The sequence below is a fragment of the Malania oleifera genome, chromosome 4 (assembly GCF_029873635.1).
Source record: "Malania oleifera isolate guangnan ecotype guangnan chromosome 4, ASM2987363v1, whole genome shotgun sequence".
Classification (NCBI taxonomy): Eukaryota; Viridiplantae; Streptophyta; class Magnoliopsida; order Santalales; family Ximeniaceae; genus Malania; species Malania oleifera.
In genome coordinates, this window is record NC_080420.1 from 56,582,412 (window position 1) to 56,598,680 (window position 16,269).

General features: G+C 35.5%; 1 protein-coding gene across 2 annotated transcripts in view; it reads right to left on the reverse strand.

Annotated features, from left to right (window-relative positions):
* LOC131154525 (protein VAC14 homolog) overlaps positions 1-15,929 on the reverse strand; it is a 32,379-nt gene extending 16,450 nt beyond the window's left edge. Inside the window, exons 1-13 of one of the 2 annotated variants that reach the window (XM_058107341.1) lie at positions 15,347-15,929; positions 15,136-15,249; positions 14,959-15,024; positions 9,676-9,765; positions 9,469-9,588; positions 9,316-9,344; positions 9,045-9,187; positions 8,861-8,955; positions 8,517-8,603; positions 8,250-8,357; positions 8,073-8,164; positions 7,769-7,850; positions 1,210-1,275 (exon numbers count right to left, since the gene is read on the reverse strand). In XM_058107341.1, the coding sequence (XP_057963324.1) occupies positions 1,210-1,275; positions 7,769-7,850; positions 8,073-8,164; positions 8,250-8,357; positions 8,517-8,603; positions 8,861-8,955; positions 9,045-9,187; positions 9,316-9,344; positions 9,469-9,588; positions 9,676-9,765; positions 14,959-15,024; positions 15,136-15,249; positions 15,347-15,436 (1,182 nt within the window). In that variant the 5' untranslated portion in view covers positions 15,437-15,929. The remainder of the gene's footprint in view (positions 1-1,209; positions 1,276-7,768; positions 7,851-8,072; positions 8,165-8,249; positions 8,358-8,516; positions 8,604-8,860; positions 8,956-9,044; positions 9,188-9,315; positions 9,345-9,468; positions 9,589-9,675; positions 9,766-14,958; positions 15,025-15,135; positions 15,250-15,346) is intronic. The other variant, XM_058107342.1, reaches the window with a different exon arrangement.
* Between the last annotated feature and the right edge of the window lie 340 nt (positions 15,930-16,269).

Genomic DNA, 16,269 nt, shown 5'->3' on the forward strand with positions numbered 1-16,269 from the left:
TATGGTTCCAGAAAACCGAAATATAAGCCAATTTACACACTTATACATTTATCTACATTTTAATATATTCCATATTTAATTTTTTATATATTTTTCAACATGCTAATTTTCTAATTTTAAGTGTCCAAAAGGAATTCTGGTCTTTACAAGGAAGGAAGGCCGTCCCACTTTGCTGATTTTCAACGCGGCACAATGGAACAAGAGAAGGAGAAGACATGCCCAGCCGCCTAATCGTTCTTGTGTATTGATGGGAGCATTTGTCCCAGATCGCTCAAAAGAAGGAAAGCAAGAACAACGCCTCCTTCTGCAAGTTACACTTGCAATCAGAATGAGCCATGGCCCTGGTCTTCAGCCCACTGATCAATAATATTTCTAATTAAGGTCTAATGTGAGCTTGACGCTCAATAGAAGTGTGTATGCCTGGTTCTTAACATTTAAAGCTTCATAAAACTGAAAATATCCAAACCAAACCGCTAAATCAGTTGTCAGCTTCAACAGAACGATGGTTTACGGTTTAGTTCCAATCTTAAAATTTTATAATCAAAATTTGCAGTTCAGTTATCTGTTTTTGAGTATAACCAAACTGAATAGCCCTAGTGCCGATGGCAAGAGGCACCAACATTTTATGAAGAGTTTGAGACCCAATGCCAAAATAATTAACCTCACTAATTAGAAATTAAAGAGGCTAAAAAAAGTGAGCTGCTGTTACACATGCTGAAAATAATCATAATGAATTGCTATTACAAATAAGGTGGCTATTTTTTAATAACTGTCATTCTCCAAAAAGAACTGATGAAGCTAGCTGCACTCATGTCCAAAACATCCAAAATACACTGACCAATAGAAGACTAAAAACTAATGAGATGAAAAGTTAACAACAATTGACATTGAAAATTATAAGAAGGGCTTATCACACCCAGGAAAAAATAAAACATTAAACACTTTATCCACATGAGCAAGTTAACCACCATACAGGAAAAGAATCATTGCATGAAAAGTAAAACATAGGAAATAATTAAAATAATACAAGAAAATGGTATCAATGATAGATATTACAGCAGTAAACAACAACATTGTAGAGATGAATCTATAATCAATTGCATAAGAATGGTGTGATGATAAAGAAAAGAAAGAAAATAAACAAGACTATGTGAAATGCAACTTGATGGAAAAAGTCTGAGAAATGGACCATCAAAAGAAGAGTATTACCTCGTCAGATGGATCCGATAGTGCTTTCAGAAGGGTGTCAAATATGTCATTCAGAAAAGATAAGACCTGTTTCAAACAGAAGAATAAAATTGAAGGACTTCCGTTGGGTAGCACTGAATACACCAAAAAATAAATAAAATAAATAAATAGATAAATAAAACTAAAGACAACCAGCAATTGCCATAAAATTACCCAAATAAGGATGAACGGAGTTGTTTGCAATACAGAACAAGCAAGTTTTAAAATTTCTACCAACTGGAAAAAACTTAATTTATATTTTAACCTTCCCCATAAATTAAAGGGCAATTGTCCTGTAGATGCAGGGGTATCCAGAAAGCAGCCCAACGCTTATTGGGCCTCCTAGATGCCTTAGATTAAATCCGTGATGTTGGCCTTATAAGGCTTAAATCTTGTTTTGATGATAACAAATTAAGGATACGTAACATGTTTGTTTACATATAATTCAAGGCTCAAATGCTTTTGCGTGATCAAGATCGAGTATTGGAAGAACTTGAACAAAGCTTGAGCTAAAAGCCACAAGGAATGATGAAGTTGAAACATATTGAAGATGACATTTCAAGCTGGAAATAAAGAGCAAGCCAAAGCATAAAGACTTGGTTCTTAAGATAGAGTTATCGTATATAAGTCTCATGTAAGTACTTCACAAATTCAATATTGATGCATGAAGCTCTTAGGAAATATTATTGACTTAGAGACCTGATTTTAAAATCATGAAGAATATTTTAAAAGTATCACTTATGTTTTCCAAGATCAAAAATTAATGTTTTGAGATTAAATTTTGGAAAAACACAGAAGTTGCAAACAGGACAGGCGACTGATGAATTCTCATCAGGCGACATATTGTTTTGATTAATTATGAGCAAGCAGAGCCAAGACAGGCGACTGACCTTTAAAGCTCAGTCGACTAGCTCTTCACTATGTTTTCAAAATACGCTGAACTTAAAAAGCTCAGGCAACTTACCCTTGGGGCATAGTCGATTGAGGTACATGTTTTAACTTTTAAACAACGTTGGGAAAGTTTCCAAAATTGATTTCTTGGGCTTCAAACTTGGAGCAAACGGGGGGAAAATGGTAAGATACTTTATTACTCTATAAATACTTGATATTTTCGAAAATTATATACAGTATCAACGCACATACAAATCAAAACTTCAAAGTTATCTTGCTGAAATACTTTTTGAAATGCTATATTGCTGATACAATCCACGAATTTCTGATCTATTTTGCTGAGCTTTTCAAATCTAAATCAGAACCCTGGTGATATTCTTCTGAGCTTCATCTTCTATATTGTTTATTGATTGAAGTACACTGAATTTCAATTGTACAAATCTGCTCCAACTGAGAGTACTTCTTGTACAGACAAAGTTGTTTCTTGGTTTCTTGTTTGTTTGACAGTCTAGGATTGTTGGATCGTTGCCTAGCGAGAGGGGGTTCTCATTAGAGAGGCGAACTCCACCTTTGACGGAGTGAGGTCGTAACTTCACCTGGTAACAAAGTTAGGAAAAGGAAAATCCTCACAGCGTGTTACTTGGGGCAAGGACGTAAGCCGCTGGCCGAACCTTGTAAAAAATCTAGTCTTCAGCTCTTCTTCTTTTAATCTCTTTACTTTATTGCAAACGTATAATCTGCGTGTATGATTATTTGGTTGTTGAGAATTTGCTGCATATTGGAAGTTTTGCTAAAATACTGATTTTGTTCATATTTGAATTCAAGAAACTATATTGGTTGTTTGATTGGATAAATTCTGAATATTGAAATTTGATAACACAGCTGGGATAAACATTATGTATTTAATTATCTCATTGAAGATAAAATACAGAGTATTTAAGATCACACTTCTGAAAGTCTATCTTGATATTTTTCATTGAAATATACAACTAATCTTACATATCGTTTATCTATAGAAGAATTGATATTAGAAGTTGGGTTGTGATATTATTGGCATTGTAATTGTAATCAAGTTAAATTGAAAAGGGATTGTGTGATTATAGTCATACTAAATTGAAAAGGATTATACTTAATTAGAGAGTTTATAAAGAAATTTTTGAAAACCCAATTCACCCCCCCTGTTGGGAAGTACATTTTAATCTCACGTGATTCTTCTGCAAACCATAATTTGTGTCTTCCAATTTGAAATTATTATTCACCAGCTAAATTTATGTTGGCTACAGTAGACTCTAGTTGCCATCTGAAGCTTTACAAATGGTCGTGTCTATTGTGCAACTTATTAATGATCATTAAGGACTAGGATTATATGTTTAAAAAAGTAAACAGGGGCTAGGATCATAGGGCTTTATATCCCTTGCATCAAAAACACTAGTTAAGCCTTTCATGAGCAGTTTTTCAAGAATTATTTTCCAGGAATCATATTGCAGAGACTTTAAAAAGACTATTCAGCCCTAGAACTCAAATTTTCCTCCAAAACTTCTACTGTATCACCTTCCCTTCTTAATTCTTTGATCTTTCATTGCTGGAATCCTTTCAAGGTGCAGAAAAATCCTAGTCTATACTAGGGCAGCAGTTACATACTTTTTACACTGCAGTGACTGTACCACTGGTGCAATGGTAAATAACTCATTCTATGTTTATCAAGTGCAAATGCATTGGATCAAGTGTGAGAGCAGATAATACAACTACTTACCGGGTTAGAACCATGCCCAGAACGGAGTCATCAATTGGAAAATAGCCATTTACGTCCTCCATAAATCAGATTTCAATTGAAACCAACATATGAACTAGAAAGGAAAGTGAAACAACCTAAAACTGGATGTGATCACATATGTGAAAAAAGCATAAAGCCAAGTAAAGTTCGACCGCAGGAGCATTCTTTGTCAAATAAAAGGCCTTAAGCCAGTTAACTGTTCACATTACTGTGGTGAATAGTTTGACCAGCCATGTCCATACCTGTTGTCCAACTCAACTCGGAGAAACACAAACAAAATTGGTTCACAACTCAGGTCAAGCTCGAGTTCAACAATTTTTTTGATAAAAGAAGATGTATTAAGAGAGAGAGAGAGAGAGAGAGAAATAAGATCACATGCGAGGACAAGAATTCCTCAATAAAGCAAAAATAAACAAAAAATAAAAATAAAAATAAAACTACACAAACATTACCCAAGAAAACGCCTTTAAATCCTTCCCGTCATAATTCACCAAACACTACAATTTTGCTAATTCCCTCTAACCCTTCTTAACCTTAGATTTACCAGCATCCACCCAAATTTCATTTCCTTTGTAGTCTGACATGTGTAGACCCAATTTATCCAACAAATGGTGAGTTTGAAGATTTTCCCCAGAGACCTCCTCTACACGTAAGGGCAAAATTCCATCTTTTTCCCAATTGCTTTTCTTCCGTGCCATCATTTTCAAAAATATTAATTACCTCCAATCCTTCCAATGGAGGAGGGTGGCACATAGGTTAAGTCCCCAAGTTTATCAGATGAATCAGACACATAACCAAACTGTTCCCAAATTTCATCTAAGCAAACCCCATCACAATCAAAACACAGATGCCCACACTGTCATTATCTGAAAAATCTCCCCAATTTTTTTATCTTGCAGCTATTCAACCACTCACAAGTCCCATCCTTCTGGCCAAGTGATTCTTCCATCATGCTAAAATTACCTCCTGCATCTCTTCTCAACACTTTTCTTGTTATCTCAGCAAAAGTAGCTCGCTTTTCTTCAAACTTTTTCCTCATTTCAGCACCCATTAGTTCTGCTTTCCGACAAGTGTAAACCCTGAACGTATTCGAATGTTCTTTCTTTCTTTTTGACTCCCCCCCCCCCCCCCCCCCCAAAAAAAAAACCAACATTGTTCCCTGACTGTCAACCTCACAAGAATCATGATTTTTTAATGAAATCCCTTTGTTAACCACACTAGAAGACCCAATTGGAGATTTTTCTACTACTGGAATCTCTTGCCCCACTAAAAGAATAGAACCGTCAACAAAAATTCCAAAATTACTTGGGACAAGACTTTCCTTTACCGCCACTTTCCCTCTAATCCTTTTAGTACTCTTGCTTCTTACTAATGAAGAATGAGAACCGTCTCAATCATCATGATTCTGCTTAGGAAATGCACATTCCTAGATAGGGTTTGTACCTGAATTCTGCCTGGAAGACAACATATTTGTTGAGTCCCTTGGCTGTCTACGTCCGTTAATGAGAGAAAACTGGGTTTGAAATGTAGCCCGCTCTTGAACTCCCTCAATTTGCGCTCCAACTTCTATTAGCAACTGCTCCAACTGATAATTTCCTTCTATAACATCTCCTCGCAAGCATTTTCTTTTCAATCCTTCACCCCCAGAAGCAGAGTCTTGGTCTTTAAAAATACTAGCAGAAGAGTCTCTTGGGCCTTATTTGAAAACTGAAAATCTAGAATATGGCTCTATCAGCATTATTCAAACAATGGGCCGGTTTAAAAGAATGGTCCAACTGAGAATGACCAATCTGAGACGAAACCTCCTTTGTTTCCAAAAAATGGCCTAAATCCTTTTTACCAAGACTATATGCCAGTTCAGTTAATTGGCCCAGCTTGGTTAAAAAAGAAGCTCCTCCTTTTTCAATTACCTGGCCCAGGTCCAATATGAAAACCAAACATCCTGACCAAAAATTCTTTGCCTCATCTTCTCCAAGCACAACCCTAGTCAGCTTCTTCCAAAACCCTAGATGCCCCAACTCTGTGGACATTCTCCTATAGATCATCTGTAATTTACGGCAACGAAACTGCAGGTTCCTTCAATTGCAACTCACCCCCACACTGAAAACAAACTGTGCCTTTCCCATACTCCACACTCTCCTTCCATGTTTGGATACAACTTCACAACCATCGCCATTACCTTCACCTTAGCCTCTCTTCCCTTCTGACACCACTTGACTCCATGTTTTGGGAGCTGAAAGGCTTACTTCATCTTTACCTTCAGATGAAAAATTCCTCAGCTATCTCACAGAAAACCTTTGCAAAACTTAGCCATCCTTCACATTTAGCACTGCCAAGGACGAATACCGAATACTGCCAATTTTTCCACCCAAATCCTAACTCCAGAAATTTTCCACCTTAGTCCATCGAATCAACAGCCAATACTGTATGTTTACAAGACGAACCCTTCGAAAACCCCTTTCCATCCAACCAAAACTGATAGAGCATCAATAAACCAACTTACAATCTCTTTGGATCTATTACGAGAAATATTGTTCTAGAGAACGACCAAGGAGCTTCCCCCACCTGATCGATTCTCAGATCAAAGGTCTTCCCTTCAATCTGAATTGAACGATTTTTCACTGTCTACTTCTTTCAAAGCCATATCTTTGTGTGTGTGTGTGTGTGTGTGTGTGTGTGTGTGTGTGTGTGAGAGAGAGAGAGAGAGAGAGAGAGAGAGAGAGATTTTTTTTTTGTGTAACATTGACCAAGTTCAAGTCAAGTTTCGAGCTTAAAATCTCCTTGTTGAGTTGAGTTTGAGTATCCCACAGCCCCACTGGGTTAACTCGGCTTGTACGACCCTAGGTGCATCTAAAGCTGAGGGATTTGGAAGGACACATTGTGGGTCCTTCGTCCATTGACATGGTAATATGTATAGATATGGCTGGTCACCCCCACCAACTAGGAAGACTAAACAACATGACAGACTTAAATTGCCTACATATAAAAACAAACAAACAAACAGCAACAAGAAGAAGCTCTAAGTCCCACTACGTGGGTTTGGCTATATAAATACTTTTCCTCCAATTTACAAGATCATCGACGATTTCCTCTGACAACTTCAGGGTTATTAAATCCTTACCCACTATCTCATTCCCTGCATATAAAAACATAAGAAAAGAAAATTACCAGACTACCCTCTGTTCATGCGGCTGGACTACTTCCATCTGTGCACAACCCTTCAACTGCACAAGGCTCTCCAGCAAGGTTCCCAGTTATTTTCTCCAGCAAGGTTCCTCAGGTTCTCTCTTCCTCTCCTCTCTCTGCCTCTCTCTTTCTGCTCCCCAGACACCTTCCTTTGGCAATATCAATCAAATCAACTGAGATCTGAGGACGATCTTTGCTTAAATCATCAGATATCCTTACAATCTGCGCAAGTTATTCATTGCAGAGTTTCTGCCTCTCTCTTTCTGCTCCCCAGTCACCTTCCTTTGGCAATATCAATCAAATCAACTGAGATCTGATCATCTGAGGACTACCTTTGCTTACATCTTAAGATATCCTTAGATATGAGATAACAAAGCGGGTCATATTTGGGTGTAGTCAAACCAAAACAGCTTGAATCTGGGATTTTTTTCCATGTACAATAAGTGTGTTTTTTTTTTTTTTTTGCAGCACTGTAATTTTGGAAGTTATAAAAGGTAGATTGGTTTTCTTTCAAATCTACGAAGGCATTGTACAAAATTATTTCAAATCGAACAAAGGCATTGTATATAATTGAAAGGACAAAGAAATGGCAATTTAACTTCAAACATTGGAGACATACCACTTAAGCACTTCACACAAAACACAGGGGTATGCATGAAAAAGCTCATGGTATTTGTGATGGCCTATTACCTCACTGCGATGTCTACTCAGAAGGGTAGATATCCAATGTAATGCTTCAATTCGAGTAGCTTCCCATGAACTAGACAACTGCCTGCGACATGAAAACAAACCCAGCAATCACCATGAAAACATTCTAAACAGTGCTCATCCTCTCAGGAAAGACATTATAAAAGGGCTAACTTTAACCGAAAAAGGAAAACCCCTGTACATTCTTTTTCTGAAAGCTTTTAGAGAGGGGCAATATTAACTTATAAAACCAAATTTGCAATTAACATTAAAACCTAATTCATTTTCAAGGTTAGAAATACTAAACCTCCTTGCAATTGAGAGGATTGCTCCTACATCAAACCCTTCAGCTGGATCAGCTTGAATTGTACGAAGCTCTTCATTAGTTTCACGAGCAACCTTATTACATGTAAACAAAAATAGATTCATTGCATGAAATGTTCAGCAAAACATTGTCAAAAAATGGAAAGATTTATCAGCTTACCACTCTTATTTTCTCCTCCTTATCAGATATACAGGGCAAAATGGCACCCAAGATATCAGCATAATAAGGAACAAGTTGGTCCCCACCAAGTTTTACAAACTCATTTATCTGCATGGTCAATTAGGTTTTAGGATACAGAAACTGATTGTCTACATAAAATCTAACTAGTGTCTAAAGCCAGAGAAGCTCCCAATACTTACAATGCTAATGGAGACTAAAAACAATATGTTATAATATAGAAAATACCCCTGTTGTCTCTCTCCTTACCCATGTGATTGCTGTCAGCCGAGTGAATTCATCTGGAGAAGCTGCTCTCTGGACCAGTATTTCAGCCATGCGACCATAATCTACAGACTTTAACAGTAGCACTGCTCCAGTTAGAAAAATTACAAATGAACAATAAATTTTAATCTTTTAAGTTAGAAGGTTAACAAAAATGATATGACAGTAATATTATTGATACTAAAGATTGAAACACATTGTCTGAACAATCCTAGAATTAAGGGGAAGGATGCAAAAAACTTCAAAATTTCCCCAAACGAAAGAACTGTGATCAACTATCCAATTAATATAAACACCAGCAGAAAAATCCATATTTGCAGACGTCTTACTGGGGAGTTCTTTATTTCTTGGAGAAATTCTGAAAGTGCTGAATCAGCTTGTTGTCGTATTTCATGGCTTGAATCACTTAACATATTAAACAAACCTGAAATACATCAATTCTGATGACTTTGTATTCATTTAGCAACAAAACAACACTAGAATAAAAATTGTCAGCTTATAATGAATGTTTACCATCAAGAAAATCAGGAAGGAAACCCAGCATATCAATATCTGGGACACTATCCAACACAGTAATCCATCCTACCAAAAATTGACGAACATATGGATTTAAGACATTCATACGCTCTCTTAACAATGGGATAAATTCTTCAATGCTGCCACGAAAATACATAGGTGAACATAAAAATAATTTGATAATAATATAAAAGCGGATACAGAATTTCAACAATGATTTAGAGAAAAAATTTGACAAATCTGGAATTTGAAAGAGACAATGGCACACCTGAACAAATCACTTTCAGTAACAATGTCCTGTTTCCAAATAGTGAAAGATTAGAATTTTTTACCAAAAAATAAAAAGGAGAAAACAAAGGTTCCCAACTTTCAGATTATTATACAGCAAGATACACTTTACAGAAGGGAAGTAATTGGATACCTTTACAAGCCGATCTAAAAGATGAGCAGCGCTTTGCACATTGGCATCTGAATCAGCTGATAGCTTGCACAAGGCATCAAAAATCTGATTAAAGAACACAATAAAATCTCCTCTTACAACCTGCAGACCAGAAAATAACAATGATGGGTTCAGGAAAATACAAATTTAGGGACACCATACAATACAAGTTATCCAGTCTACTCTCACCTTCGCAATGTTATAGAGAGCTTCACAAGCATAATAACGAACTCTGCTATCTTGATCAGCAAAAGAATTAAGCACAGGAGGTACAATTTGCTGGAAGAATGCATCAGAAATGAAAGAAAACCATGAATTATATATTCATAAATCAAAAGGTGAAACGGAAGAGAAAGCTGGCCATACAATGTCTGAAGATATTAAAAAATGAATTTATGCTATAGTGCCAGAATTTTCAAATGTCAAAGTGCAAAATTTCCATTTTATCCATAGGTGTTAGAAGGCACAAGGAGCACTAAGGCAGACGGGCCACTCAGAGCCAAGGTGTGAGGTGTGAGGTGTGAGGTGTGAGGAATAGTTGTGTGCCTCATAAAAATAGAATAAGTATTTATTAAAATTGAGTGTAAATGCGCTATATAATGGGTTCTCAATTTTTAAACACACTAGCACTAACTCTTGAAGTCAAAATTACTAAAAGAGTCAATGCTAGGAAAAGAAGAAGAAAGATGACCAGGATGAGAATTTAGGGCAGATCCTCAAAGAGGAAGAAGAAATGAGGGAAGAGAAGTCAATTGAAGCACTCAGGCAGAAGAAAGAGAGAGAGAGAAGAGTTCAACCTGGTCACCAAAGATGAAGAAAAGACAGAGGTGAGGCATTGAGGCTGCGGGGAAAAAAAAACAGAGAATTCAGATTTCAGAATGAGGCACTGAGACAATAAGTAAATAAATTATAAATAATAAATAAATAAACAGAGTTCAACCTGGTCATGAGAGAAGAATAAAAAGAACAAGAAGAAGAAATTAACCAAAATCAAGAAAAAGAGTTTAGCGGCTGAGCGTGGTCATGAAAGAAATAAGAAAAGAGGAAAAGGAAAGTAAAGCAGAAACAAGATCATGAAGCAAGAGAAAAAACAGAGTATAATTTGGTGTGAAGGAAGAAGAAGAGGAAGAGGAAGAAGAAGAAGAAGAAGAAGAGGAAAAGGAGGAGGAGAAAGGGAAAGTTAAAAAAAAAAATAAAACCAAAGATAATTTATGGGCCTATTTTTTGTTACATTTCCTTACAGTGAAAAAATAGACAGATTATAAAGACGCATTGGTTCACATTGCTAGATTTCTGTTCTGTTGTCAAAGTCCAATTGTTCTCGAAAAAATTGAAAACCAAGCTTTATGGTTTTCAGCTGTTTTGGCAACCTATTGCAAAAATATTTTGATATCCAGGATTAACTATTGCAAATAAAATCACACATTTTATACATAATTTTTAATTAAAATTAAAACTAAATGATCGCATGAATTTAAAATATAATTAAAATAAAAATATCTATGAGTCTCTAAAATTTAAAAAAAAAAAAAAAATTCATTCAAAAAACACTTTTACTATCTTTCAGTTATCATGTCCAATAAGATTGTTCTTATTGTACTAAAAATGAGTTTTGAAATATAACAGTTAAATAAGATAATTATAACAATTTCAATTTTTATGCTATTATTTTTAATTTTGCCATTTTCATTATTTTAATTATATTTTTTTTTATTTGATTCAAGGAACAAAATCAGCATTTGTTTAATCTGTTTTAGTTTTACAAATATTACTCATTTGCTGGTTTCAGTTTTTAGTTTTTGTTTCTGGTTCTTAGTCTTCGTTTTCTAGTTTTCTTTTTCATAATTTTTGACAGTGCTACAAACGGAACCTACTTTACAGGGGAGGTGCCCACCTCCCTCCACCTCTTAAAGGTCACCTCGTCTCGCGTGATACGAGATACTACCTCAGCATCTCACACCTTTACAAATATGTCCCTTTCTCTCTGTAGATTCTGTTCTGACTTCAATATCTTTTTCAGACACAAGCTCAAATTAGGCCTGTGCTAAACACTCTATGCAGTAAATTATAACAGCTCACACACACATCATCTCAACACACATCAATGCATGCACATGCATAAAGTGCAACCTAACTTGCTTCCCAAAGAGATGGCATTGAATCCCACAATTGATAGGGCTGAAGGCACTAATAGTATGTAACTATGTATGAGGGGCACCCCTATTATTTACATAACCCAACGCCTCCTCTATGCTAACAAAAATATAATTTGAACCACCTGGCTGAAGCCTATTCTGTACAGAGCAAATGCTAAAAGTTCTTGTCAATGGGGCAGAATTCATGGAAATTTGGGTCTATAACACTTCCAATGTGTGTCTCATATTTAAGATAAGTCAATGCACCAGTTTGTTTTGATAGATTTCCTGATCATCAATTATTGTTTAGGTAAAATGCAAACCCAAGGTTCTTGAATTTGGCAGTATCCTTCCCTAAGTTTTTTTTGTTTTTTTGGATAGAAAAAGAAAATTTATTAGAACAGAAGGAAAACGTAAATCTACAAGGACAAGACATCCTCAGACGAGAAAGGAAAGCAAGCATATAAAATACAATCATCGCAATAGAGCCTTCCGATCTCAAACCTACCTAAGGCTTTAAGAACTAAAATAATATCCACCCGTTCTTGCATTTGGCAATCATCTCCCTTGAAGTTTTAAAAACTAAAACAATATCCTTCCTTCAAGTTTAATTCTTTTTTCGCAGTTAACTTCCTTACCATTAATCAACAGTTTATAAAGTGCTTTTTTATATGTTAAATGATTAAAATGACAAGGTTGTCCTCGAAAATTTTTCAATTTAAACTTCAAAATTTATTATTTTATTATTTAAAACTTTTTAGTCAATGGAAAATTTAATAATGCTCATCTCTAGAGCACAACTCATGGAAAGGGATGTAACACTTACAACACACGTGTCATCATATTTAAGATAAGTCCATGCACACCAGTTTTTTAATAGATTTCCCAATCATCTATTATTGTCTAGGGTAAAAATGTGAACCTTTTTGGTTCTTCAATCTGGCAATTATTTTCCCTGAGGTTTTAGGTTCCTATTGGATAAAGGATTTTGTTTGGGGAAAGGTAAGGAAAGGAAAGAAAATTAAGAAGGTAATCTATTTTCCATTGTATTTTATATATATATCAATAACAATGAAAAATGAAAAAAAAATTAATATGATTAAAAATTAAGACCAATTAAATGTTAGTTATATGTAAACGCAACTTTTTTTTCATTGATTTGGTACTTTTTTTTTTTTTTTCTCATTTTCCTTGATTACCAAACATGAAAGAAAGGATTCCTTCATATTTTCCTTTCATTTTCTTAATATTTTCAAAATTCCAAAAAGAACCTTAAAAACTAAAATAATATGCTCCATTCAAATTTAATACTTTTTTGCATCCAACCCCCTTACCATTAGCCAACCATCAATAATGTTTTTTTTTTATGTATTAAGTTAATAAAATGGTATGGTTGCCCTCATAATTTTTTTTATTTTTATCTTCAAAATTTTCTAACTTAAAAATTTTACCATATTATCACTTTAAGACTTCAATTTTTTAAAAATTTGGTTAATTATTCACTCCTCTATATGGCCTTCACTAAGAAGATACAATATTACCTAGTGTGAATACTAAATCTGAAGAAATGTTATCATTATTTAAGTACTCTTAATCCCATAACTAAATAACTCTAGATTAGATAATGTTTCCAGACAAAGTAACAACCCTCTTTGTTCAATAATATTTGGCCCAGTTACACCCAAACAAGTTCAAGGCTTCAAGCCCAGCCATCAATTTATTTATTATAAGAAACCACACAACAAGGCTCGATAGGATCTGCAAAAGTCTGTGTCACCAAAATCATATTCCTCTTAATGCTTCTTTAACTTTTCAAAACAAATTTAAAATTTCCTTCTATGTAACAAGTGGATAAACACCATCCAAAAGACAAGGTAGATCAAAAGGTCATCATAATATCTTTACTTACAAACCCACAAATTACTCAGAAAAAGAAAAAAAAAAAAAAAAAAGAGAGACAACTTGAGCTCATAATGCATGTATCCCTAAAAAAATCAGGGCATTGATATTTGACATTTACAGCAACATGTTTTACTAGAACTGCAATCATTTCCTCTCCAAAAATAGGACCATCGGCAGCGTCATTAATTGCTGAATGCCATCCCAATACACAGTCAATTAATCTAATCAACTTGTAGCGGCAGTTCTAAACCATGGAAACCTCACAAGATAGACCATCCACAGCAATGGGTTGCAATAATGAGAAAACGCATGTTAAATCTGAAATCCCTAGCCAAACATAAGACATTAGGAACTACTGAAATGCCAAAAACGCTTTTCTCAAACCAAAAAAATGCTTATGAATGCCTTATAATGCGCTTAAAAACCTCAAGCAACCATATGTAGTAGAAAAAGAGACCCCCCCCCCCCCCCAAAAAAAAAAAAAAAAACAAAAACCTTTGCCTCTATTATAAATCTTTTGAGCACTTCTCCCACCACACTGTTGAAAATAAGCTCCTCCAGTTAATGAATAGCATGAGCAAGCAAGCAGGTTTATATCTTAAAGCCAGGCTGCTGGAGTTTGGAGATATCATAATCAGGTACTCTACTCCACAGGTGGCAAGGCAACAGCCTCAATCAGAGACGATAAATTCAAGATAGACCCCAAACCCCTGTCTCTATTAAAAGTCCATTGAGCATTTCTCCTGCCACTCTACAAAATAAGCTCCTCCAATTAAATGAATAGCATAAGCTAGCAAGCGGATCATTATCTTAAAGCCAGGTTTCTGGAGTTTGAACACATCATAAACAGGTACTACTCCACAGGCAGTCAGGTGACAGCCTCAATCACACAATAAATTTATGATTATAGACAAAGAAAGTCCATACATGTCCCAGTCAGAGGATATATCCAATGTAATTACTCAGGCTCTGTCAGGCTTGGGGATTTGGTTTGAGAAAATGGAAGGAAAAAAACATAAGAATGAAATCAATTTTCTATTGTATGTTATTTTTCTATCATAAAATTAAGAATGAGATTTTGTTCAAACATAAAAGAAATCCAAGGTTAACAATCTGTAAAATCAAATGTTTGTTCAACTTACTTTATATTTTATCTTCTCTAACAAAACATCAAAAATTGGAATTCTTTTCTTACTTCCCTTTATCTTTCCCTAATGTTTTTCAATTTCCAAATGAAGCCTTAAGGGGTAAAAAATATCTAACATTGATAGCTTGACATATTGTTTCTTTTTCAATCACTAAACTACTCAGCATACAAAATTCAACATCATAAGGCACACAAAGACTTAAATTTAAGCCAATATGTATACATTAAACATTCTATGGAACAGAGGGCTTTAAAATAAAAAGGAATTATTTGCACTCGATTGCTTACCTCAAGATGCTGAGCAGCCTCCGAAGTCAAACCAACCGTTGCAGCTGCTAGTCCTATCAACCCTCCCTGAGCAAGAAAAAATTCATAGGATCGCTCCAAATTGAAGAAATCAATAGAAAACAAAACAGAAAAAGCCAAAAAAAAAAAAAAGATAAATAATAATTCCCATGATTAAACCTTGCGATGATTCGCTTGCGGTGAGTACGTGAATTCAGTTGTCAGCAGATTGATCACTGCTGTTATTTTATCATGATCCCCTGCTGCCGCTAGCTGCTTCACTATTCCTTCAACCTGCGCCCGCAAAACAAAACCCCAAATTCCATTAAAAAAAAAAAAAAGGCAACAAGAATCCCTCCAGAAGTAAAACTAGACGACCAGAGCTACCGACCTCGAGAGCAGCATTCTTGCGCTTCTCGTAGAGCTTGTCGGACAGGTTGCGAAGAACCGAGGTGGAGATCGCAGAGGAAGCGTCGGCCATAGCAAACCCTAGACGAAGCTTTTGGAAACTGAAACTCACAAACGTTTTCGGATCTTCTCTTGCTCGAATCGGAACATGTTTTAGAGTTTCAGGAAAACTATCAAGGTTTATGTGCAGAAAACGGATCGATGTTGCGAAATGTTTTATGATTCGGGAAACAGAGAAACAGATCCAACCAAAGCCGTAAAGGAATCGGCAATATCAATAATGCGACCTGATTCTCTCGCACAGTCCTCCAGTTATCTGTTGTCAGAAAAGTGTTTTGGGTATTTTCTGTGTTTTCGTTTCGAGTTCTTCGTTTTCGAGCGTCGCCGCGACACCGTCCCGGGGTTTATCTCGGAGGTGCTGGCCACCGGGCTTCTCGCTCAATGACCCCACTCGCTACGCTTTCAAGTTCTCAACTACTCCTTGTTCTTTTTAGACTCAAATTCCTGTTTTTTTTTCCCTTACATTAAAAAAAAATAAAAATTAAAAATATAAAAGCATGCTGAAGCCCTCTGCCCCCAACAACTACTAGAGAGTTCCAGCTTGGCAGAGAAGCGACTCCACATACCCTCTATCTAATTTAATGTGCTCTCATGATTCAACATGTGCTAACCAAACTAAAGCACCATTTATTTGAGGTACTCTTCTTGATTAAATGTGACTTTTTTTTATCATTGGATTAAATAAAATATAAGCATGATTCATAATAAATTGAGCCACACCAACTCTCTCTCTCTCTCTCTCTCTTTAAAGAGATTCAAGGGCTCTACAAATTTTGACCTAATTTACGAATCAGCATGACCGGACTCATCTTGACTTGTCTTTCCCTAAATACAAGAATTTGATTT